This window comes from Vidua chalybeata, chromosome 10 (assembly GCF_026979565.1).
Source record: "Vidua chalybeata isolate OUT-0048 chromosome 10, bVidCha1 merged haplotype, whole genome shotgun sequence".
Lineage (NCBI taxonomy): Eukaryota > Metazoa > Chordata > Aves > Passeriformes > Viduidae > Vidua > Vidua chalybeata.
The window spans coordinates 6938741-6960304 of NC_071539.1; the positions used below are offsets into that span (position 1 = coordinate 6938741).

General features: G+C 41.8%; 1 protein-coding gene across 2 annotated transcripts; it reads left to right on the top strand.

The window, feature by feature from the left end:
- The first annotated feature begins 146 nt into the window (after positions 1–146).
- On the top strand, positions 147–21410 carry MFN1 (mitofusin 1). 2 transcript variants are annotated; one of them, XM_053951947.1, is made up of 18 exons: positions 147–247; positions 854–975; positions 1792–1927; positions 2964–3126; positions 3774–3898; positions 5327–5435; positions 7718–7825; positions 8462–8615; positions 8739–8806; positions 13117–13238; positions 14727–14853; positions 15127–15231; positions 16304–16406; positions 17527–17756; positions 18226–18381; positions 18885–19081; positions 20259–20393; positions 21082–21410. In XM_053951947.1, exons 2-18 carry the CDS (start codon positions 861–863, stop codon positions 21149–21151), a joined length of 2223 nt encoding a protein of 740 aa, XP_053807922.1. In that variant the 5' UTR covers positions 147–247; positions 854–860; the 3' UTR covers positions 21152–21410. The 2 variants fall into 2 exon arrangements, with proteins under 2 accessions (XP_053807922.1, XP_053807923.1); XM_053951948.1 differs by lacking the exon at positions 147–247 and adding an exon at positions 287–304.
- The last annotated feature ends 154 nt before the right edge of the window (positions 21411–21564 follow it).

Consider the following 21564-nt stretch of genomic DNA (forward strand, 5'->3'; position numbering starts at 1 on the left):
GGGGATGATCCGGTGCTGCCCGGGCTCTGCCCCCCGCCTCTGCCCGGCTCCATTTCGCGACCTGCCCGCGCTCAAGATGGCGGCGGCCGCCCTCAGCCCGCACTGAACATGGCGGTGCCGGCGCGGAGCGGGGTCATAGGAGGAGGAAAGGGAAGTGACGCCCCCCCCCGTCCCGGCGGCGGCGGTGACGGGCACGGCCGGGGCCAGCTGGGCTCCGTGAGGGACAGGGGCCGGGACCGGGAGCTCCGTGAGAGACTAGGGGGAGCGGGGGCTCACTGAGGGACCGGGGCTATGCCGCGGCTCCGTGAGACACCGGGGCGAGCGGGGGTTTCGTGGGGGACCGGAGCTGAGCCGGGGCTCCGTGCGGGACCGGGGCCGAGCCAGAGCTCCGTGAGGAACCGGGGCTGAGCCGAGGCTCTGTGAGGGAGCACGGCTGAATGTGTCACCGTGAGGGACTGGGGCCGCCTCGGCCTGACCGCGCGGAGCCGGGGCTCCGGGAGGGAGCGGGACCCGTCCTCGGTGGCCGGCGGGACGGCGCTGACCCGCGGGCGGTGGGGAGGCGGGAGCCGTGATTAACGAGGGAAAAGCCTCGTGTTTCCGGGACAGATAGCACCGGATCGGTTCGAACTTGTCCCCGAGTTTCACCAGCTGCTCTTGGCGCTTGTGGTGAGGAGAGCAGAGTAAACAGCGCAAACTGAGCTTACTGCTCTTTGGAGTTTAAAGCTTTGATTTGGGGCTTCAGGCGTTTTTGGTTTGTTTTGTTTTGTTTTTTAAGGGCTGTGTGAGCAGTGTATGAATTTTAATTAGCTAGATGTACCGAGTGTTTGGTCACCTGCTGCACCTTTCCTTGCAGCTGCAGCATGGCAGAAGCCTCTGTCTCTCCGCTGAAGCATTTTGTGCTGGCCAAAAAGACCATCACTGCCATCTTCGATCAGCTGCTGGAGTATGTCACTGAGGGAGCAGCATTTGTGGAAGGTGAGCTTTCCCCTTAAACATGAGGGCCTTGTCCTTTGTTCTGAGTATGTTTTACAGCAGCATCGTGTACCTTATGTTATCTGGTACTGTGCTGTTTGTATAAATGTGCACCTTCAGAAATAGTCACATTTTTCATTTGACACAGGGTTTTTTTTCAGCTTGCGCTGGAATGAATGCCTGGCATTGCTACATACCTGAAAAGCTGATTGCATTGGCAGTCTGGTCTCCTTTCCATGAGGGTGAAAGTTTAACCACTCTGGCGTGACAGTTCTGTGGCGGATTCTTTTGCATAGAAGGAGGGACAAACAGGTTCTCCCATTTCTCAGCAGAAAGATGCATCAGTGATGCAGTGCAGGGAACCACTGGTCACACCCTCAGAGGTTTTAGTAGCGTGGAATGCGTGTGGCCACCCAGAGTTGGTTGCTCATCATCCCACTGAGCTCTGTGGGGGCAGTACAGCCCAGCTTAGCTGGTGTATCCATGGCAGGTCCTGGCTTTCCTTTCTGAAGGAAGCAAGTGTCCCAAGGAACTGGGCAAGTGAGCCCATCAGGCTGTGTTCACAGGGTTAATGGTTCAGTGGTTGGGCTGGCAATTGATCTGAAGTGATTTATGTCATGATTTCACCAGTGCTTGTGGCAGAGCTGTCAAATGATAAGGGCTGCTATCAAGTGTCTGTAGTGGGATTTTTCTTGTTTTGTTTAATCACTGTAATTAAAATTTGTAGTTGGCATGTTGAGTACTGATTACTTACACTTTGTCTCACAGAACACATTCTCTGTATGTAATTGCTTTTATGTTTTTCCTTTCTGTGTGTAGCCACATGTAAGAACCCAGAGCTTGATCATATAGCGACAGAAGATGAACTAGCAAAAATACAAGCATATAAAAACAAGTTGGCAGTCATTGGAGAGGTGCTGTCACGGAGACACATGAAAGTGGCATTTTTTGGCAGGTAATGAACAAAATTACCAGTACTTAATTTCTTTTTTTTTTTTTTTTTTTTTTGACTTGGGAAAGTTGGAGGTTGTCCCTTTCTCCACAGTGTCTTTTGGGTTGTTTTAAGGTGGTGGTTTTGTTTGTTTAATATTTTTTTTTTTTGTTCTGGACTGTTCCTGCTTCGGATTTTTTTTTGTATTTGATCAGAAGTGCTGAAGAATTAAACTTGGAGCTGTTCATGTTTCTATCTATAAGCAGCTGAAGAGAAACAGAGATGGTTACCTGGTTGGTTGTAACATCAGTCTGATAGATCTGTGTGATGATTTTAAGATAGCAGTAACAATGTGGTCTGCTAGTCCGCTTTGCTTCAGGGAGATTGATTTTTCTGTGCTTACATTTAAGCATATTTTTGGAGTGTAAATCTTCATGGTTCTAGAAATTCTGTAATAGTATTGGAAAAAACTTGTACAACAGTGGTCTTGCCTTCATTTTGCTAAAAGTAGTTTAGTTATTTAAAGAAAAACTATAAAAAGTTCTGGAATAAAGAAATTCATTATATCTCAGCCTTGATATTTCAAAAACTTAAAAGTTGAATACAAGCTGTGATGTGTGGTAAAAGTTTCCCTTTTGCAAAGGGAAAAAGTTCTGAGCAGGACAAAGAGAAGTCAACTCTCCCTCTGGCATTTTGAATAAATTTGTGAATTGTTGTACAGTGAGCTACTTTTTCTGGAAATAGCTCAAAAACAAGTTACAGTCTATGTAACTTCATGCTGTTGTGTAATAGTTAAACCTCAGATATTTATGGGTGAGGGGTAGAGGGTTAGTGCAGAGTTGGACACTGCTGAGGACTTCAAGTTGTTGCAGAAGGTGGAGTTGGTGACCAGTTCCTGTGAATGGGCGCTCCCTGCTCACCTGGCTGGAGCTCTGTACCCAAACCAGCCTGGGCTCTGTGGGGCTGGTGCACTCCAATGGGGGTGCATTCAGTTCAGCACAAAGGTGTGTTTAATGCTGCTGTGCTCTGCTCAAAGTACTTTTGTTTTCTATCCCTCTAGAACAAGCAGTGGGAAAAGTTCAGTCATTAATGCAATGCTGTGGGACAAGGTGCTTCCCAGTGGGATTGGCCATACAACAAACTGCTTCCTCAGTGTGGAAGGGACTGACGGAGATAAGGCTTATCTCATGACAGAAGGATCAGATGAAAAGAAGAGTGTCAAGGTACATTTCTTGGATGATTTCATGCCAGTTTTCACAGGAGCTGACTCTCAAAGGGTGTCTTTTTTAACAACAGTTTAAAGTCCAACAAAAGTATAAGGCTCACTCATTCTGCATCTTCAAGTTCTTATTTAGGAGGGAAGAGCAAACTCATGAAAGTGCTCTGCTCCACAGTTTTTCATGGCTGTTCTAGAGAAACAACTAATGTGTGTCTCGTTGTAGAATAGCATGTGTTGAGTGATTTATTTTTATAGGACTCAGTAAGTCCTGTTACTGATTAAAGATTTGGAATGTGCCCTTCATTTGGGCTTACAAGTACTCATCTTGGTGAACTGCGTACACTGATATCTTAAACCTCTGAGGCAAATTCATGGTGATGCTCAGTAGCACACAGTCCAGGCCTGTAGGGAGCCTTTGTGGCTCAAAAGAAACTCTTGTCTGAGTTTCAAGGCACAACTTGTTCTTTAGATGCTGGTAAGTTGAAGAGCTTAAAGAAAAAAACACAGCTATTCACCAGAACAAAGTATGAACTCTGTTACCCTCTTCAAGATAGATCCTGTCCAAGTTTGCTTGAGAACTGAATTAGACTGGTTCACAGACTTGTTTGAGGTGCATATTCATGTTTGTCTTCTCTTTAATGCTCTCTCTAGACAGTCAATCAGCTGGCTCACGCACTTCACATGGATAAAGATTTGAAGGCTGGCTGTCTTGTCCATGTCTTCTGGCCCAAGTCAAAGTGTGCCCTGCTGAGAGATGATTTGGTTATAGTGGACAGGTATCGCTTCTGTTTTAGTAAATGTTTTCTTAAGGATATTAGCCATTACAGTGCTTAGAAAAGAGATTGGTTTAGATTGAAAATTCTTGAAAAGCTTTTATGTTTGAAAGGACAGAGTTTGTTCTTTTGTATGTACTGCTTGTCATCACCCTCCTGATTTTGCCCTCGTAGCAGTTGGAACAGACGAGTGTCTTGTGACTGAGCTGAAAAAGGGAATAGCTTTTGGCTGAGGATACTTTACCTTTAAACACTATGGAAGTGTGAATAGGGTTGTTGCAGCAACAACCTTTTGCCCATTTCCTTTCTTGAAATCATTCAGACTGATCATGTGAAGTATAAACAATGTGGACTTCATTTTTAAAAGCTTCTGATACGAGTTGCAGTGCCTACATGCCAAAGGAATGGGTGACCTCAAAATGTAGTTGTGACTATGTCAGCTGTGTGTGCCCTGTGTTAGGCTGGCATTTCCTATCTGTTGATGTGTTTAAAGAATTCTGGAAGTGGTTGTTTTGTCCATGCTAAATGCCTTATTTCTGGCCACTGCATTATAACCTCACAGTAGCTTTTCAAACCTTCAGGTGATCTGTACCTGATGTGTAAATCAATAAATACTGAATTTGAGAGTAATTCACACAGGTGTCAGTGAATTTTTAAGTATGATTTCTTCAAGAAAATAACACTCAGAGTGTATTCTAATAAATTGCAGTGTTTTTTTTTCCATCTCTATCTTGTACTTTGAAATCACTGGGAGTTTGTTATTATTTTCTTGGGTGCATGATCTTGGATCTGTACAGCCTCTGTTGCTAAAGGGAAAAGAAAAGAGCATATATTCTGAGAGAGCAGGTACTTGAAAAGAGCAAATCATCCTTTTACTGTTAAATTGAGAACATTTGAACCACAATAAGTTAGGTGTTGCAAACATGACTTAATGCTAATATTCCACTTTTTTTTTAAATGAATAGCATGATAGTTTTAACTTCATTTTGGTTTCTTCTTAAATCTATGCACAGCTTGCATAGCATATTGCTTTATTGGACTTTATTAATGAAAAAATTATTTTATGAACTACAGTCTCTTCTGATTAAAATTAGGATCTGAGGAGGGGAACCATTGTGTGAGGCTGTCTGGGTTTCTGATGGACTGCCTGTCACTTCACTTGGCAGTTAATTATATGTGCATGCTTACTAATCAGAAATTGCATTTTGGAATGAGTAGGTAGTCTAATGATCAAGTGACTGATAAATTCTAGATGGTAATTGGCTTGTGCAATGTTTACCTTAAGTTTGAGGTAGGCATCAGCCTGAAGATACAAACCTCTGTAATTTCTTGCAAGGCCCTTAGGCATTTCCACTCTATTTTTATCAATTTATAAAAATCAACTACTTCTTTGCTGTGTAAATAAGAGTTTGTGTTTTTTGTTCTTGACAGCCCTGGCACAGATGTCACTACAGAACTGGACAGCTGGATTGACAAGTTCTGCTTAGATGCTGACGTGTTTGTCTTGGTTGCCAATTCTGAATCAACTCTCATGAACACGGTATGATGTGCCATGATTTTATGCTCTTTCCTCATTTAAATATTCAGTAGTTCCACAACCAGAATAGCTGAGACTTTTACAGAAAGTGAATCACTGCACTTAAGTCTTGTGAATAAGATTTGGGGCTGGGAGGAAAGAAATAATGTATATCACTCACTAGGAAACGGAGAACAAAATTTAAATTTCTTACTGGCTTGGCTTTCTCTGCCTTGGGCATCATGATTGTCCTTTCCAGTTCAGTTGCATTTTTGATAAATGGGTGATGGAGTGCTTGTCTTGCCTTGCAGTTTGTTGGTATTTGTTACCAACAAAAGAAGAGACTTGTATTATCAAAGAAATTAAGGAGTGTTTCATATCCAAAAATTCTCCATAAATGCGGTAAAATACACAAACTAGGTGAAAGGAGTTGAGTTCCTCTCTCAGGAGAGGGTGAATTCCCTTGACACACCTTGTGTTGAGGATGAGTGCTGCAGGTTCCCCTCAGTGGGCTCTGTTTCTTCTGAAGAAGGTGTTAGCAATAAGGGTTCTGTGCAGTGTGGAGAGCTGAAGATATTTTTATGTCTTTGTTCTGTAAAGCCTTGTTTCAGGAGAGAGAAGAGTTCTCTGAACCTTGCAGCCTAAGTGTTGTAGGACTTGTAAGAGGAGGGGAACATTTAAGGTGGCCAGAGCAGCTGTTGCAATAATCAAAATACGAGACCAGAAATTTGGTGTAATTTTGTAATGATCTCCAGTTTTGACTAAGCTAAGTATTGTGGATGCTGACAGTAAAAGGTTTCCAAGTTGTTGTAAGTGTGACTGCCAGAATGCAGAGTAATGCTACTGAGGAAATTCCTGGTGATTTTTATTAAGCCTACTGCAGACAAATAATATGCTCTCGTTGTTCTGAGTATGGTTCTGACCTGAAAGGTCTGAACTTTCTAACTGTTGAGACAATTTTTGATACAATAGAGAACTGAGTGTGCAAAGACAGTATTTCTTCGCATTCTAGCAAATTAGAATAGTTTGGTAGAAGTCTGAGAAGAATGCAAGTTTAAAAACATTGCATTCCATCTTCTGAGCTGAGTCCACAAAGAGTCAAATGCAAGAGATGTAATTTAGAAGAAAAAGGAAATTCTGAAAACATTCCAGACAAAGAGGATTTGACACCTCTGTGGCCATATCTCCTCTGTTACGCACATGAGTGACGCTTTTAGGCTTTTAGTATGGACAAGACCTGGGAGTTGTTTACATTATGTGTAACATATGTAACATTATATGTAACACAGTTGCTGGGGTCTTTTAATTAAAGGAAAAATAAAAATTATTTTAGTGAACATCTTACTGCTGTATTGATAACATAATTATCCTGCAGATAAAGCTTTTGATAACTAAAAAGTTCTCATCCTCCTTAAGCATTGTTTTTGCCTCTTACCATAACAGGTTTGAGAATACTTGGCATTATTCTGACACACTACCAGAGATTTTTTTTGGTGAAAATGTGATTCTTCTACTGTTCCCTCATAAATTCTCCTCAGACAAAGTTCTGATTTCTGCAGCAGTGATCTGGATTGCACATGCTTATTCCCAGCTGAGGGAGAATAATGGCTCTCCAGTGCTGTGTCCAGGATATGTTGTGGTGTCTTGCTGCAGTCTGGAAAAGTTTATGGCAGGCCAGAGATCTCTTCTGTTTCAGCTTTGCTGAGTGGGGACTCACTGCATCACGACTTACCCATTATGACTCTGTTAACAGCAGTAATGGGTGGTAGGTGCAGGCAAGAGACCTAAATACACTTAATTTTGTTAAATTAAGACATTCATCAATGACTTTTTTTTTCTGTGTCTCAGCCATACGTCCTCATGTAGGAAATATTATTTTTCTGTAGCTCAAGCTGATGTTGCCTAGCTGAAGAATAGTTAGATGATGTATTATCTGGGTATAGACCCAGATTTGACAGGGTTAGCAGGAGCATCTTGGTAGTTCAGGTAAGGGAGACTTCATTCTTTAAGTCAGGCATCAGTGTTTTTTGAACTATTTTTTGGAAGATTTCTTAGTTTGTATTTTTAGCAAGTTTTAGAGAAAGTTGCAGTGTCTTTGACTAGCACTGGCATCAGTTTTAAGACATTTGATGACTTTTGACCTACCCTAAGCCTGTTATGTGCTGAATATCTGTGGGTTTTAATACTGATGAATTCTTTATAATAAACTTTCAAAAAACTGGATAAACTTCAGAATCTATTACAGAAGAAAGCATGACTCTGGTTTGGATGTCTGGGAAATTTTCTGTTTGTGCTTTAATTCTTAGGAGAAACATTTTTTCCATAAAGTGAACGAACGACTTTCCAAGCCAAACATCTTCATCCTCAATAATAGATGGGATGCCTCTGCATCAGAGCCAGAATACATGGAAGATGTGAGTGAACTGATGGCTCTTACATGGGTTGACAGTTAATTAATATGTATTAATATGGAAACAGCAGCTTTTTAATAAAAGGCTAAGTTACATGGTCAGAAAATGGAAATAACCTATTCCTCATTCCAACCAAAAAGCAACTTGTAATTCAAATGACAATATATGCAGGCAAGTAATAAAATGGGAGACTTCTTTAGAACCTTTTTCCTCCACAGTTAAGCTTGTTTTTAATCTTATTTATATTACCTTTTGTTTCTGCAGTGATAGTGCAGCCTGAGGGCACAGTTTATACATTTGTATCTCCATAGAGTAGCTGGGAAAGTGCAGCGTTAGATGGGAACAGTTTGGATCTTCAGATCTTGCCAGCAGCAGCCAGCTTGCAGTGAGAATTATTTCTCCATGTATGGGGAATGAAGGGTTTACCCCAGTAACTGGCTGAGATCTCTACTTACATAAATACAGTTGTAGAAGCTGTATCCAGGTCTGTTTAAAAGAGAAAAAGAAGCTGCTGCTTCTGTAGGGTTGGCAGGCATCTGCTCTCAGAGGGTGGTTCAGCATCTGTTTCTGACTGATGTTGTGATGTGCTGACAGCTCAGTTTTTGCCTTCTTTTCATGAGCTTTTTACCTTTTCCTTAGGTGCGTAGGCAGCACATGGAGCGCTGTCTGACTTTCCTGGTCGATGAGCTCAAAGTTATTGATCCTGTAGAAGCAAGGAATCGCATCTTTTTTGTTTCAGCAAAAGAAGTTCTGAGTGCCAGGAGACAAAAGGCCCAAGGAATGCCAGAGGGTGGTGTGTAGCAACTCCTGCTTTTCCTCAAATACAGAAAACCACTATAAAACCTGATAAATATATTTAAGATGCAGTCCCTGCTGTGAGGTACTGCTGTCTCCCTTATAATGTGTTGTTTCACAGGTGGAGCACTTGCTGAAGGATTTCAAACAAGATTCCAGGAATTTCAACATTTTGAGCAGATATTTGAGGTATTTATGATGGGCTTTTTAAACTGCCTGTTTGTTGTTGTAAAGGTAGCTTTTTCTTATGCTTAGCTTAATTATACTGAGCATATCCTCCACATATTAGCAAGTGGAGGAGTGTATGATATTTAAACCATCTGCAGCTTTGCCTTTTCTATGGGTTCTGTTCATACCTTCTCACCTTGAGTAGAAGATCGTTGTTGGAAAGGAGAATTATGTCAGTGAGGGAAGGGACCAAAACTCTTAGCTCATGTTTTGAGATCTCAAGACCAATATAGTCTATATAAGAAGAAATTATGGTCTTGAAACATATGTATCACTTACAGCCATGTGCTAGTGAATGTTTGCAGTAAGAAATTTCGTTTCATCAATGTAAATCTAAAAATTTACTTTCATTTCTAAAGCCAGAGTTTTGAATCTATCACCATTATGAACCTCTTAGCTCTGTTGTTCTGATCATTAACACTCTCCTTGCATCCTTTGTGCTGTACAGAATCCACCGTTCCACCTTGGTTTAGCCATATTCATAGCTGGGGTTCACAGTTTCTACAGAAGTAGGTCTGGCTAGACAGTTGAGTGGTTTCTTTGTGATAGAATCCATTTGACTTGCTAAATTTGATAACTTTAATTAACTAAAGCCATTCTCAGATATCTTAAGGAAGCCACTTGGGTATCCCTCAATGGTTTTGTATATGAGTATTTTAAAAAAATCAAACTGCCTCTGAAAAGTCTTTGTTCTTACATTACAACAAACCCATTTAAACTTAGCAAAGCTGAATTATGTAATGATGTGTGTATATGAGAAAGGCTTTAAATTAATAGATTGATTCAGTCTTGCATAAGCAAGAAAATGTCAGACTAAATTTAATCCTTATCCACACTCTTGTGATAGGTGACTGAAGTGTTGAAATGATGGGTTCAGGGTACTGGCAGGGCCTGGCTCCATGAGATGTGACATTTCTTGTGTCACTAGCTGCAGTCAAACGTGCATGTTTTTTGCAATGTTTGTCCTCAGAACCATAGTAGGAAACTTTGAGCCAGCAGAAAAAAGTGGAAATTGAGCTTCTAAATCAGTTATTGTTCTTTATTGTATTTTGCCATCTGCTGTACCCAAAGCTTTTTTGACAAAATCTCTTATAATTACAGTCAAGCACTCAACACTTAGAATATTTCAATATGAGGATGGATGATGACTTATTAAATGATGTGATGCTGTCAGTGCTCAGCACATCTGTAAATCAGATGTCACAGACTCAAGCTGGTCACCACAATGAGAAGTATCTGTCACAAGATCACAACCATGATAAGTTTCTGTGGCAGAGGCTGGGACAAGGAACAGCACCGCATGGCCTTAAATTAACCTTTTTTCTTTTTCCCAATGGGTTACATTTGCTGCACACCTGACTCCAACAGTGAGAGTGGATTCTGTAGTGCTTTTCCCTGTTCAGCTGTGTTTCGTCCTAAAATCATTATTTATTGCTTTGAATAGGGGTGTGATCCCATCATTTAGAGAATGACAACTGTGCTGAATTAAGATTACCAAAGCAATTTAAATGTTGAGTGCTTGCTGTTGCAGCCTCTTTCACATTCAGGTTTTGTGGCAGTTTTCTAAGTTACAGTGGCAGTTCATGTGCTTTTTAAAGCAAGGCTGAGACTGAAATGGTTTACCAGGTCTGAGGTTTTCAGACCTAATACTCAAATTTCTGTTACCTGAGTGGATAAAGGAGCTGGCATCAGCATACTGTTGTCATCAGTTCTGCCTGCCAGCTCTAGGCTCTGTATTAATGAGGAATCTCAGATTGCAGGGAGAACTTGCTGTGTGAAACCCTCACTGATACTGTGCCTTGTGCACTGCCAGACCAAACTCAGATGCTGTGCAGCCCTGAGTACAGCTGAAGCACTTGTGCCTAGAGCACTTTGCATTTACTCTGTTTCCTGACAGAGGAGCTGCAAGTCCCAGCATCTGGGGTTACATTTCAGTGTGTGAAAAGGAAGGGATGAGAGCACAGATGCTTCTGTCTGTCCTCATCAAACACTGACTCCTCCCCTGCCTCAGTCTGTCTTGCCTTTAGCTCCTTGTCCTGTGCCCTCCTCTGACTTCCCAGACATCTCTGACTTTTCTGTCCAACTCACATCTCTCAGTAATCTATCACCTCACAGACCTGTCCACATGTGCCTTGTTCTCCCTGGCTGTTACCTGCTGGGTTTGCTCCTCCTGGATTCTCTCACCCTGCTTTTGTCGTTACTAAAATTGGACAGCTTTTCCCTCTTCTCCATATGGGCTGAGAAGAGGAACTGTTACTTCTCCAGTACTTCCACATTCCTGATTTTAGTATCATTTCCTTGATGGGAAAGCCTGTTCATTCCAGGACTGATAGGAGCTCAGTATAGATAGAATCTTAAAAAAAAAAAATCTAGGAACAACCCACCAGTGCTAGTTAGTTGTGATATGAGAAGAACTTGGACTAATTTAGAAAGCCTTGTAAGATTTATGTAGACTTTTGTGTGAGGGCAAAAATCATTCTGAAACTAGATGAAACATGTTTGTCTGCAAAGCACAGGGTGGTTGAAGTTGCTAAAAAAAAATCTGGTGCAGGCATCACTAGAAAAACTTTTAAGCAGTGGGAAAATAAGATTTTAGAGATTCATGTAGTAGCTTTAAAATGTGATGCTACTATGTCAGCTGTATTGCAACAAAGGAAAGGAGAGAGGCAGTCTTAAAGTATTAAATTCTTGGATCAGTGCTGGATTTTTATATTGGGGAATAATAGAAAGTGGTCAGTGTTATTTCCTGCAATTTTACACTGAGGTACATAGAATGCCTTATTAAAACAGCAAAGAAATGCCTGGACCCTGCACTGTGTGCAATAGTGCCTGGAGGATATCCTACATAAAACCAACCCCACCATGCCTTAGGTTGGGGTGCTTCTCAAGTTTCTCAAAAGTACTGGCAGCAGAAGTGGTGTGGGAAGCAGTGGAGGAGGGAGGCAGGGTGGAAGAGTACTCCTGGCTGGCAGAGCTGGAACAAGGCAGCTGCTGCAGAGCCCTTCCCCAGCTCTGCCCAGGGATGGAATACAGAACACACTGGCACTAACTGTCCTGGGATTCTGGCAGTGGGCTGGAAGGTAACTGGTTTTGGTTAGACTGTTGAAACACCTTGGTTTCAGTAAATACTTATGTACAGACTAACAGCAAAACTGCTGCTGTCCCCCTCTTATCTTTCCCTGTTGTTTAACTAACCTTTGTGTTTTTCCTAGTGCTCTAACTTGGATTTTCTGATTGTGTTGTGAGTGATTGTCATCCCTTTATCTACCACGTACTAACGTTGGGAAGACTCTGCTCTGTGCCTAGTCTAGCTCTTACAATGTGCTGATATTTAAGAAACTCTGGCCTTTCATTGCTGATTTCTAGATCTGCTTCGTCGAGGAACAGGGACTGTTTTACCCATTTTGTTTATTTTGTTTTCATCTATTATTTTTTGATAGCTGAAATTTATGATTACAGCATATGCTAAGGTCATAGGCAAGTCCTCTAAAAGCAGTCCGAACCTGTGCCATGAAAGGTGAATGTAGAGATGGAGAACAATTTAAAAATCCCATGGATCTGGTTTAAGGAAGTCAGCTGCTTGCTTTCTTCCCCTCAAACACAAGAGTTCTTCAGTCACTCTTCTGTATTTCTGAATTACTGTTCAGTATTGAAGATTGATTAGAAGTTGTATCATTAGAGCATTTTCTGCTTACTCATTTAACACTTTGATAATATGCAAACTGATATTTTAAAGACTACTTAAATTTTGTTCATCCCATAAGAAAACCCTTGTTTCTTATTCCTAATTGTATATTTTGTTCCTGGATGGTCAGTATTGACGTGAGAATGTCAAATTCTATTGACAGAATTGTCTCTTGAAAGTAAGACTGTGTAGTGCAACAAATAAAACTCAAGCCAGGCCATATTGGTAGAATATATATTTGACATTTGTAATTCCAAATATATGGTTTTGAAAAATTCCTGAAGAGATAGATTTATCTTACATATTCATCTGAGTTTTCTTTTTTTTTTTTTTTACATTATTTATTTTAAAAGAATGAAAACCTATGCACATTACTGTGAATGGACATGAAGGCAGATTTGCTGCTATAGATTCATTTGAGATTTCAGTTTCTGTTGTCTTTTAATTTCTTTATACTTTCTCCCTTTTTACTTCCCACTGGTTTAAGTTCATGGTAAAGTTGGCAGCATATGCTTTCTGACAGTGAAATTCCTGATGGTGTTGGCATGGAATTGCAGTAATGTGTTGTGGCTTGGGCCCCTCGCAGGAGTGTATCTCGCAGTCAGCCGTGAAAACCAAGTTTGAACAGCACACTATCAGAGCTAAACAGATAATAGATACTGTGAAAAACATTATGGACAACATAAACGTTGCAGCAGCAGAGAAAAGGTAGGTGGGGTGGAGGGCTGGTTGGATTTGGTTTGTCCAGCTCATCTGAGAAACCATTTCTGGGCTGGTGATTTTCTTGGGCCATTATGGACTTTAAAGTTCACTTTTTCTGCTTGGTAAGAAACAGACAATTTCCCTGGTATGTGAATATGTCAGTCTTACCATTGTTCACTTGCCCACTCAGTTCTGTTCTTGGTCTGTCATTTCTGTACAGGGATCTTTGGTGTACAGGGTTTACTTTGGTGTTCTTTGTTACTGATTTGCAGTCTGTGTGTTTCCAAACGTTTTTTTCAGAAATATTTAAAATGTGAAGTTTTTCTAGTGATATCCAGCATTTCAGAGATGATATTTGGGCCTGCTCTACTTTCATTAACAGTTACAGTGAAGAAGAAAAATGGAAGCATGTAGATGCTTTAATTTGCAAGTGATTAAAATACTGTAAGGAATGAGATGAGCCCAGGCTAACAGAGGCTTGGCCTCTGGCCCTTTCCAGATTGGATCCTTAAATATCCTTATTCTCTTTTCACTCATGTAATCCTTCAGTGCTAATGATAGCAGCTCATCTGTTCTGTCTGGTAGCTTCATGTATCCTTTGAGGTTTGCATATGTGTACAGTTTTTCCTCACTTTTGTTGCCGCCTTGTGTCTCTTGTACACAGTGAACTTGCTGTCACGATTAATCCTTCCCATCTATCTCCTTCTTGCCTGTCAATAGTGTGTCTTTGTGTTTCAGCAAACTTCACTGTGCTGTCAAACACACTCATCCCCCTGAATATGTCAGTTTTTACATACTGCCTGTTTACATACTGGCTTGTCTCACGTTGTCAAATCCCACGAAAACATGCTGTGAAATGTTTGAAAATATTCTGATATTCTGCTTCTTTCTGTCAATTGACTTAACCAAAATGTGTGTGGTGATGCCTCTTAGTCTGAATTGCTATTTGTTGTTTCTGCTGGCCCTTCAAGAGGAAATTGCTCCAGGTTTTCAGGAATTTTTGCTTAAGTGGTAGGTCAAGGAATTCTAAAGAGATTTGTTTGTGACAAGGTTGGTTTCTGCCACGTCCCCTTTGCTTTGCAGCGTCATCAGACCCACGTCACTGTTAAGGAGTGGTTGAGTGCTGTTTGTGAGCAGCAGTTTGATCAGATTTACCCTTTTTTAAAATCAGGGTAGATGAGTTATTAAAGGCCTCTGATTCTCCACACCTTTTTTAGTTGTAATTATGTGACAATACAGTGATAACAATTCTGATTCGAAATGCTGGTTTTGAGTTGTGTTTGCTCAGCACAGCCTTTGAATGCTCGTGCACATGGAACTACCATGTACAGCCCTTCTTGGAGCAGTGCCTCTGCTTTGAGCAGCCAGTGTTATTTGAGATTCCCCCTGGCTGCTCAGAAACCATCAGCTGGATGATCCAGGCCTGGGTAAGGGCTTGTTTCTTTCCTGGGGGAATACATAGTGGTGATGGTGATTTCCTTTCTGCTGGGTTAGAGTCCATTCCATGGAAGAGCGAGAAGATCAGAAGGACAGGCTGGACTTTGTTAGAAATCAGCTGAACATTTTGACAGAAGACACCAAGGAAAAAATCAAACGCGTTACCGAGGAAGTTGAAAACAAAGTAAGTACAGGCAGTGGGAACAACTTCTCAAATGCAGGTGTTGCCTTCTCTCTCAGGCAGCTCCTTTTGCAGCCCACGCGTCTCAGGAAATGTGTTTGAAATGTCAGAATGTTCTTTTTTTCAGTTAAAAAAAACAACGAAAGCTTAAAATGGCAATCTTTCCTGACTGTCAGGTGATTAATGATTTCTTGGGACAGTTCATGCAGTAGTCTGTTCTCACTCTGTCTGGAAAAGGTAGCAGAAACATTTTACGTGTTTCCTGTGTTCTTCCAGGTCTCCTCTGCCATGACTGATGAGATTTGCCGGCTTTCAGTTTTAGTTGATGAATTTTATTCTGATTTTCACCCTTCTCCTCAAGTATTGAAGCTCTATAAGACAGTAAGTTTTTTTGAATGGTTTGAAGCCAGGCTCTTTGTCTATCCCTTAATTTCTGCTTCTGTATTTTCATAAATTGCATAGATTTTATGTGACTTTGTCTGAGCATTGCAGGATTTTTGCTTGTTGACATGTGCATATCTCTACCCAAAACTGAAGAAGGTTGAAAATACTTCCTGCTTTGTTTTTGGAAAGAAATTAATTTTTTTTCAACATCTTTTCAGTAGTAGAGTGGTTCCTAATTTCAAGTCTTCTCTTCCAGTAAATAAGACTTTGCATAAATAATTTTCACTACTCCTAAAATGAAATAGATCCAAAACCAAAATGAGCTTGCAAATACTCAACACTTTTTATAAAAACTGGTTTGGGCTTTTTTAACTTTTATAAATTCCTCCTCAAACTTAGTGCTTTAAATTAAAGCACATACACCTGTGCTTGCCTCTTGTGCTCAGACTGTGCTGATAATGCTGACTGCCATATCTCTCCCCTAATGTCACAGAGTGTTCTGAGTTGAAAGGGACCCACAAAGAACACTGAGTCCAACTCACACAAATGGCTCATGTGGGGATCAAACCCACAACTTTGGTGTTAATAGCACCATGCTCCAACCAGCTGAGCTCACCTCAGGCTGTTCCAGCCTGGCTGATCACCTGGGAGTGCTGCATTTTCAGGACAGTCTGTGCTGGTTCACCTCAGCAGAGAATCCTGAGCAGGCCCCCATGGGAGTTCATGGGATGGGTTTGTCCCTGTGCAGAGCAGTGGAATTGGCTCCCATCAGATGATACAGTAAGGGCTTGCAGGGCAGTGGGTAGTGGTTTGCTTTTCACTGTCACAGTGAAAAATACAGACTTCTGTACCTTTTAATGTTTACAGTTCTAGGGAAATCTTTCCTGTGTCACTTTAGTTAGGTTTTCAGTCCCAGTGTGCAGTTGGAAAGCATGGTATTTCCATGGAAACATGCTTTTCTTCCCACTGTAAATAACAGTGCTTAGTGTGTAACATATTCCTGTTCCATATAATGTAACTGAATGGCTAAATACAAACTGATGAGCTTGTGTTCTTTGTAACACCTCAGGAGCTGAACAAACATATAGAAGACGGTTTGGGAAAGAACCTGGCTGAGCGCTGCACCACTGAAGTCAACCAGTCAATGCACCAGTCCCAGCAGGAGATGATTGGTAGGAGGAGGGAGAAGGAATGGTAGCACTTCACATTTAAAGGAAGACAATCTAAAAAAATTCAGTTTTAAAAGAATTTTCCTTCTTATCATGCTTAATATTGATGCTATAAAAGATAAAGGAAAAGCCATGATAGATCAGGACTGAGTGTTTAGTTCAGTCTTCTGTTTCTGATACTAACCAGTAACAGATGCTGAAGTTGAATAATAATGAACCAAGATAAATATAGCAATCCCTCTCTCCATTTTATGGACTTTCTGAGCTGGTACATTGCATCTGGATTAATGGCTTAAGCAGGTAGTAATGGGCCTGTCCTTTGGAAACTCATCTAATCCTTTTATAAACGCATTTAAAATTTGGCTTCAACAGGAGACACACCAAATACACAAATTATTAGAAAATGTTCCTGCAATATAATTCTCTCCCTAGGTTCCTCCAGACCCAGAAAGCAAAATAGTTCATTTCACAAAGGATTTGTGCACCCTTTTTTTTTTTTACTTTATAAGTAGTAACTTTATTGCACATCCATCTTTATTGATCTGTTCCTGGTAATAGAAGATTCAGAGCAAGATCATGAAATTATGTGAACCTTTCTGTCCTCTTACCTAATATTGTTGCCTTTTCTGTGTGGCACCATGGAACTGATGGATAAATTGTGGGTGTGGTTTTTTTTTGGGTTTTTTTTTGGTTTTTTTTTTTTTTGTTTTGTTTTGGTTTGGTTTGGTTTTTTTTTGTTTGGTTTTTTTTGGGGTTTTTTTTGGGTTTTTTTTGTTTTTGTTTTTTTGGGTTTTTTTTGTTTTTTTTTTTTTTTTATTTTTACTCCATCCCTATCTTTTGACCACTGGTAGAGTTCTTTCAGTTAATTTGAATCTTTTTTTCCAGCAGTGCTTCCTTGGTGAGTTGATTTTCATTGCTGTTTTCTTGTATCAGAGCAATAAATTCTCTACTCTGTTAGGGTAATCTTGGTGAAATGCCACTGATTTTACAAATAAATAAATAATGAACAGATCCATTTAGGTTCTCTGAATTGACAAAGCTGATCAGCAGTGCAAAGATACTGTTTGTGAATATGCTCTTCTTCTAATGTTAACTCATCTTTACTGTTTGTTCTTATTTCTAGAAAATCTGAAACCATTGTTGCCTTCTAGTGTTCAGGATCAGCTCCACTTGCTAATTCCATGCAGGAAGTTTGATCTTAGCTATGATCTAAACTGTCACAGCCTGTGTGCAGATTTTCAAGAGGATATCATGTTCCACTTTTCTTTGGGATGGACTTCTCTTGTAAACCGTTTCTTGGGTCCTAAACAAGCTCAGAAAGTACTGCTGGGATTAGCAGATCCAAACCTACATGTGAGTCCTTCAGAGCTTGGGCTGGTTTGTTTTACCTTGATGAGAATATGTTGATTTTTATTCTGTGCCAGTGCTATGCTTCCTGCTACCTTTCCCTAGATCCATTGTGTGAAATATTTTTGGTGTGGGTTGTTTTTATTTGATTATATTCAGGGTTAGAATGGAACTGAAAACCACTTAAACATTCTGCAGCTGTTACACAAGTTGGTTTTCCTTTGGATTGAACCCTTTGAGTAGCCTATTCCATTTGTAGCATTTGGATCCTGAGGTCAGAACCAGCCCTACACAGACCCTTATTCTCTGTTGGGGGAACTGTCAAAGCCTCCATGGCTCCTCAGGAGTCTTGTTCAGATTTCACTGCTGAAGGGTTTCCTTCAAGTAAATCAAAACCTGAATATATGAAAATAAAACCCATCTGTGTAGTCCCCCTAATGCTTTTGACTCAGGCTGCCATGTTCCCATCTTCTAGATCCCTCGTCCTCTAGCCAGCACCCCATCTGCCGCCAGCCTTCCCGCCATAACTCCCGAGAACGTGCCCCAGGAGGAGTTCATGGTTCCTTTGGTGTTGAGTTTAGCCTCGCTGACATCCCGGACCTCCATGAGCATCATCGTTGTTGGTGGAGTGGCAAGTAGCACTGGCAACATTTCCTGCTGGAAGGGGTAGTGGAGGCTGAGCTGCTCTGTCCCGCCCAGGGTGTAACACAGAGCGTGCCGTGGACTTGACACTGGGCCAGATGAGCACATGCAGTGCCCTGGATACCCACAGTCAGTTTGTAGTGAGAAACCAGGCTAATCACTCTGAGGATAGCTGGGTGTATTCTCTGTGCCCTAAGTCTGTGTTCAGTGCCTGAATTAAATGGTACCTCCTTCAGTTTGAATTTAGTTGGAGCTTTGCTTCTTCCTTCATGAAAGAGCAGCAAGCTTCTGTAACCTGCAAATTCTCTGTGCCACTGGGGACCAGCTCATGTGAATGAATCTGTATTGCTCTGCAGTACTAATATGGAAAACATTTATTTTCTTAAACAAGTCTAGTGAAAGGGCTATGGAGATGATTTTTAAAATATGGGTGGAATTAGCTTTTATTTTGTAGGGCAACTTATTTAAGCTAATGAAGATTTTGTTTTTCAGATTTGGAAAACCGTAGGCTGGAAACTGATCTCATTGTCCCTGAGCATGTACGGGCTGCTGTACCTGTATGAGAGGCTGACCTGGACCACTCGGGCCAAGGAGAGAGCCTTCAAGCAGCAGTTTGTGGACTACGCCACCGAGAAGCTGCAGATGATCGTCAGCCTCACCAGCGCCAACTGCAGCCACCAGGTGCAGCAGTAAGTGTCACACAGGCTGGCCCCTCACTGGCACAGGCCATTGTCACTGGCCCTGCGTGATGGCACCTCTAGTGTCCCTTGGCACTTAGTGGGAGGGGGTTTGAAGAGAGTTTAAAATGCCCACCTGAAAAGGCCAGTACCTGCATCTGTGTGTGGCTGTGTGTGGTGCTCTGAAGATGGTAACTCTGTGTCCAGCACCTTACAGGAGAGACATGAGAAATCGTTCTAGTGGAGGCTGAGTTGCTCTGTCCTTGGAGTCCCAGAAGGATGAGCAGAGCTTCTGCCCCAGGGGCTGCTATGGACAAGTTCTGAGCAGTTAATCCTGGCTCTTCTGCACTGCAGGAGATGAACTTGGCTAGCCTTTCTGAACTGTTCCCTGAGCTACACAGGAGAGGTGTTCTGCACCCTGCGGGCTAGAGGCCACATTAGCAGCCCTTATTTTCTGAAGTAATAATTCAGTCAAAACACATAGTTTCAAGAAGCAGCTAAGGAAGACAATCAGCTAGACATTACTTAGCAGAGACAGGTGGGAAAGTGTTTTGGAAAGAGAGAACAAAAAGAGAGAGAGAATAGTAAAAAGTTAAGCTTCAGTAGAGGAAATAGATCCATCCCTGTGTCCAGCAGCTCTGTGAGGACATGGGAGAGCTGCACTCAAACCAGTGCTCCAGTAGAGAGGAGAGGGTGCTTCATCTCCTGCATGAGAGCTTGGGTGCTGGGCCCAGGCTGGTAGCTGGGTTTGTTTTCCCTTTGTGAGAGGAGGAGTCTTGGAACAGGTTGGGGTGGGCAGGTCTGGTGCACTCCTCACCCTGCACAGGGCTCAGGTTCCTGTGAGCAGGGCACTGAGTATGGCACAGGGCGCTGAGCTTGGTGGTGTGGGGCTGCTCTGCGCCTCCTGTCACAGCCAGAGCCCCATCTCAGACCTGGACCTGCTAATGTTCTATGAAAATGACCAGGCACGATGCAGGTATAGACTGAGGTGCATTTGGTGTGTTGATGGTTTCTTTTTCTAATTTAAAAAGTACCCAGTTCTCCTGCTTTCTGCTATTCTGTACTCCCTTAACAGCTGGAGGTTTTGATTGCTGTGTTCTGCACACTGCAATGCCATGAGATTTTATTTCTTACTTTTTTTTAGCATAGATTTCTTTAAATCATGATTATAAACTTGTTCTCGCTTTAGGGAAATGGCCACTACTTTTGCTCGGCTCTGTCAGCAGGTGGATATTACTGAGAAAAACCTGGAAAAAGAAATAGCTAGGCTTTCCAAAGAAATAGATCAGCTGGAGAACATACAGAGCACCTCCAAGCAGCTGAGGTAAGTCTTGGTGTGACTGACCACAAGCATCTTAGTCCTGCTGACTTCAGAGTGATCAGTGCTTGCTGTTACTCTGGAGTTGAACTAGGTTAGCTCAGGTGCAGGAGATGCAAAGATACCCTGAACAGCTCTGGGTAAGTTAAATAAATGTATGCTGCTGCCTCAGTGAATCAGTTAATTTCCAAAAAGCTTATTTCTTAGATCATCTTTACCCTTGTCTCTCTTTAGTGTGGGAGACAGGCTTTTCACCAGAATTTTAGTCTCCTGTCAGTAACTTGAGGGTGGCACCTTCCCAAAGCCCCCTCCCCAGAGCGGAGCAGGAGAGCAGCTGTGCTGTTTTGAGTCATCCAGTGCAGGACTGGTGGTGCAGTGGTGGGTGTTTGCAGAGGAGGTACTTCCAGCAGTTGGTGGTTCAGGGACTTGGAAGCAGCCTTGGCTGTAGTTTCCTGTTCTTTGCACCTGCTGAAAGGCTGCCTGGCTCTGGGCTGCTGCCTCCTGGCCTCGGGCATCCACCACCACTGATGGTGAACATCTGCCCCCACACACCCTTTCTAAAAACCTGCATTTATTTATGTTTTCTTAGTGCTGGGGATGGGAGTAGACGAATAGAAATGAAACACTGATATCGATCCTGCCTTTGGGATGTTTGGGCACTGAAGTAAATCCCTTGCTTTTGTTTGTTTTACAGAAATAAAGCCATTCACCTTGAGAACGAACTAGATCGCTTCACAAAACATTTTCTTCAAAAGAGTAAATAAAACATCATTGCGAATCTTCCCAGTGCTCCTTTGTAGGGCAAAGTAGAAATTTTACAGGTGACACTAATATTCTATAAAAATAATTTATATTTTTAATGTTACTATGGTGACAGTTGTAAAACTTGGACTCTGATGATGAACCAAGCAGAAGAGCTGTGGTACTCTTTGAGTGTTATGTTCATTTTGCAGATTTTGGGTTAAAAATCACCTTTAAACACTAAATTTTTTGGGCACTTGACAATAAAACCCCAAATTCTCACTGGTTTTCATGAGTATGTAGCAGTGGCAAGTCTCACTTCCTGGCATCCAGGACCTTACACAGGGAAAGAGCTTAGCCCAGTCTCCTGCTTTCAGCTGCTTAGGAATTGTCCAGGGATGGAGGGTGCTGGTTTTCCATGTGGTGTGATTTTGTT

Coding starts and splice junctions, on each gene's coding strand:
- MFN1 (XM_053951947.1), top strand. CDS start 861: ATGGCAGAAGCCTCTGTCTCTCCGCTGAAGCATTTTGTGCTGGCCAAA. Junction 8,807..13,116: donor ATTTTGAGCAGATATTTGAG/GTATTTATGATG, acceptor GGCCCCTCGCAG/GAGTGTATCTCGCAGTCAGC. Junction 17,757..18,225: donor TAGCAGATCCAAACCTACAT/GTGAGTCCTTCA, acceptor CCCATCTTCTAG/ATCCCTCGTCCTCTAGCCAG.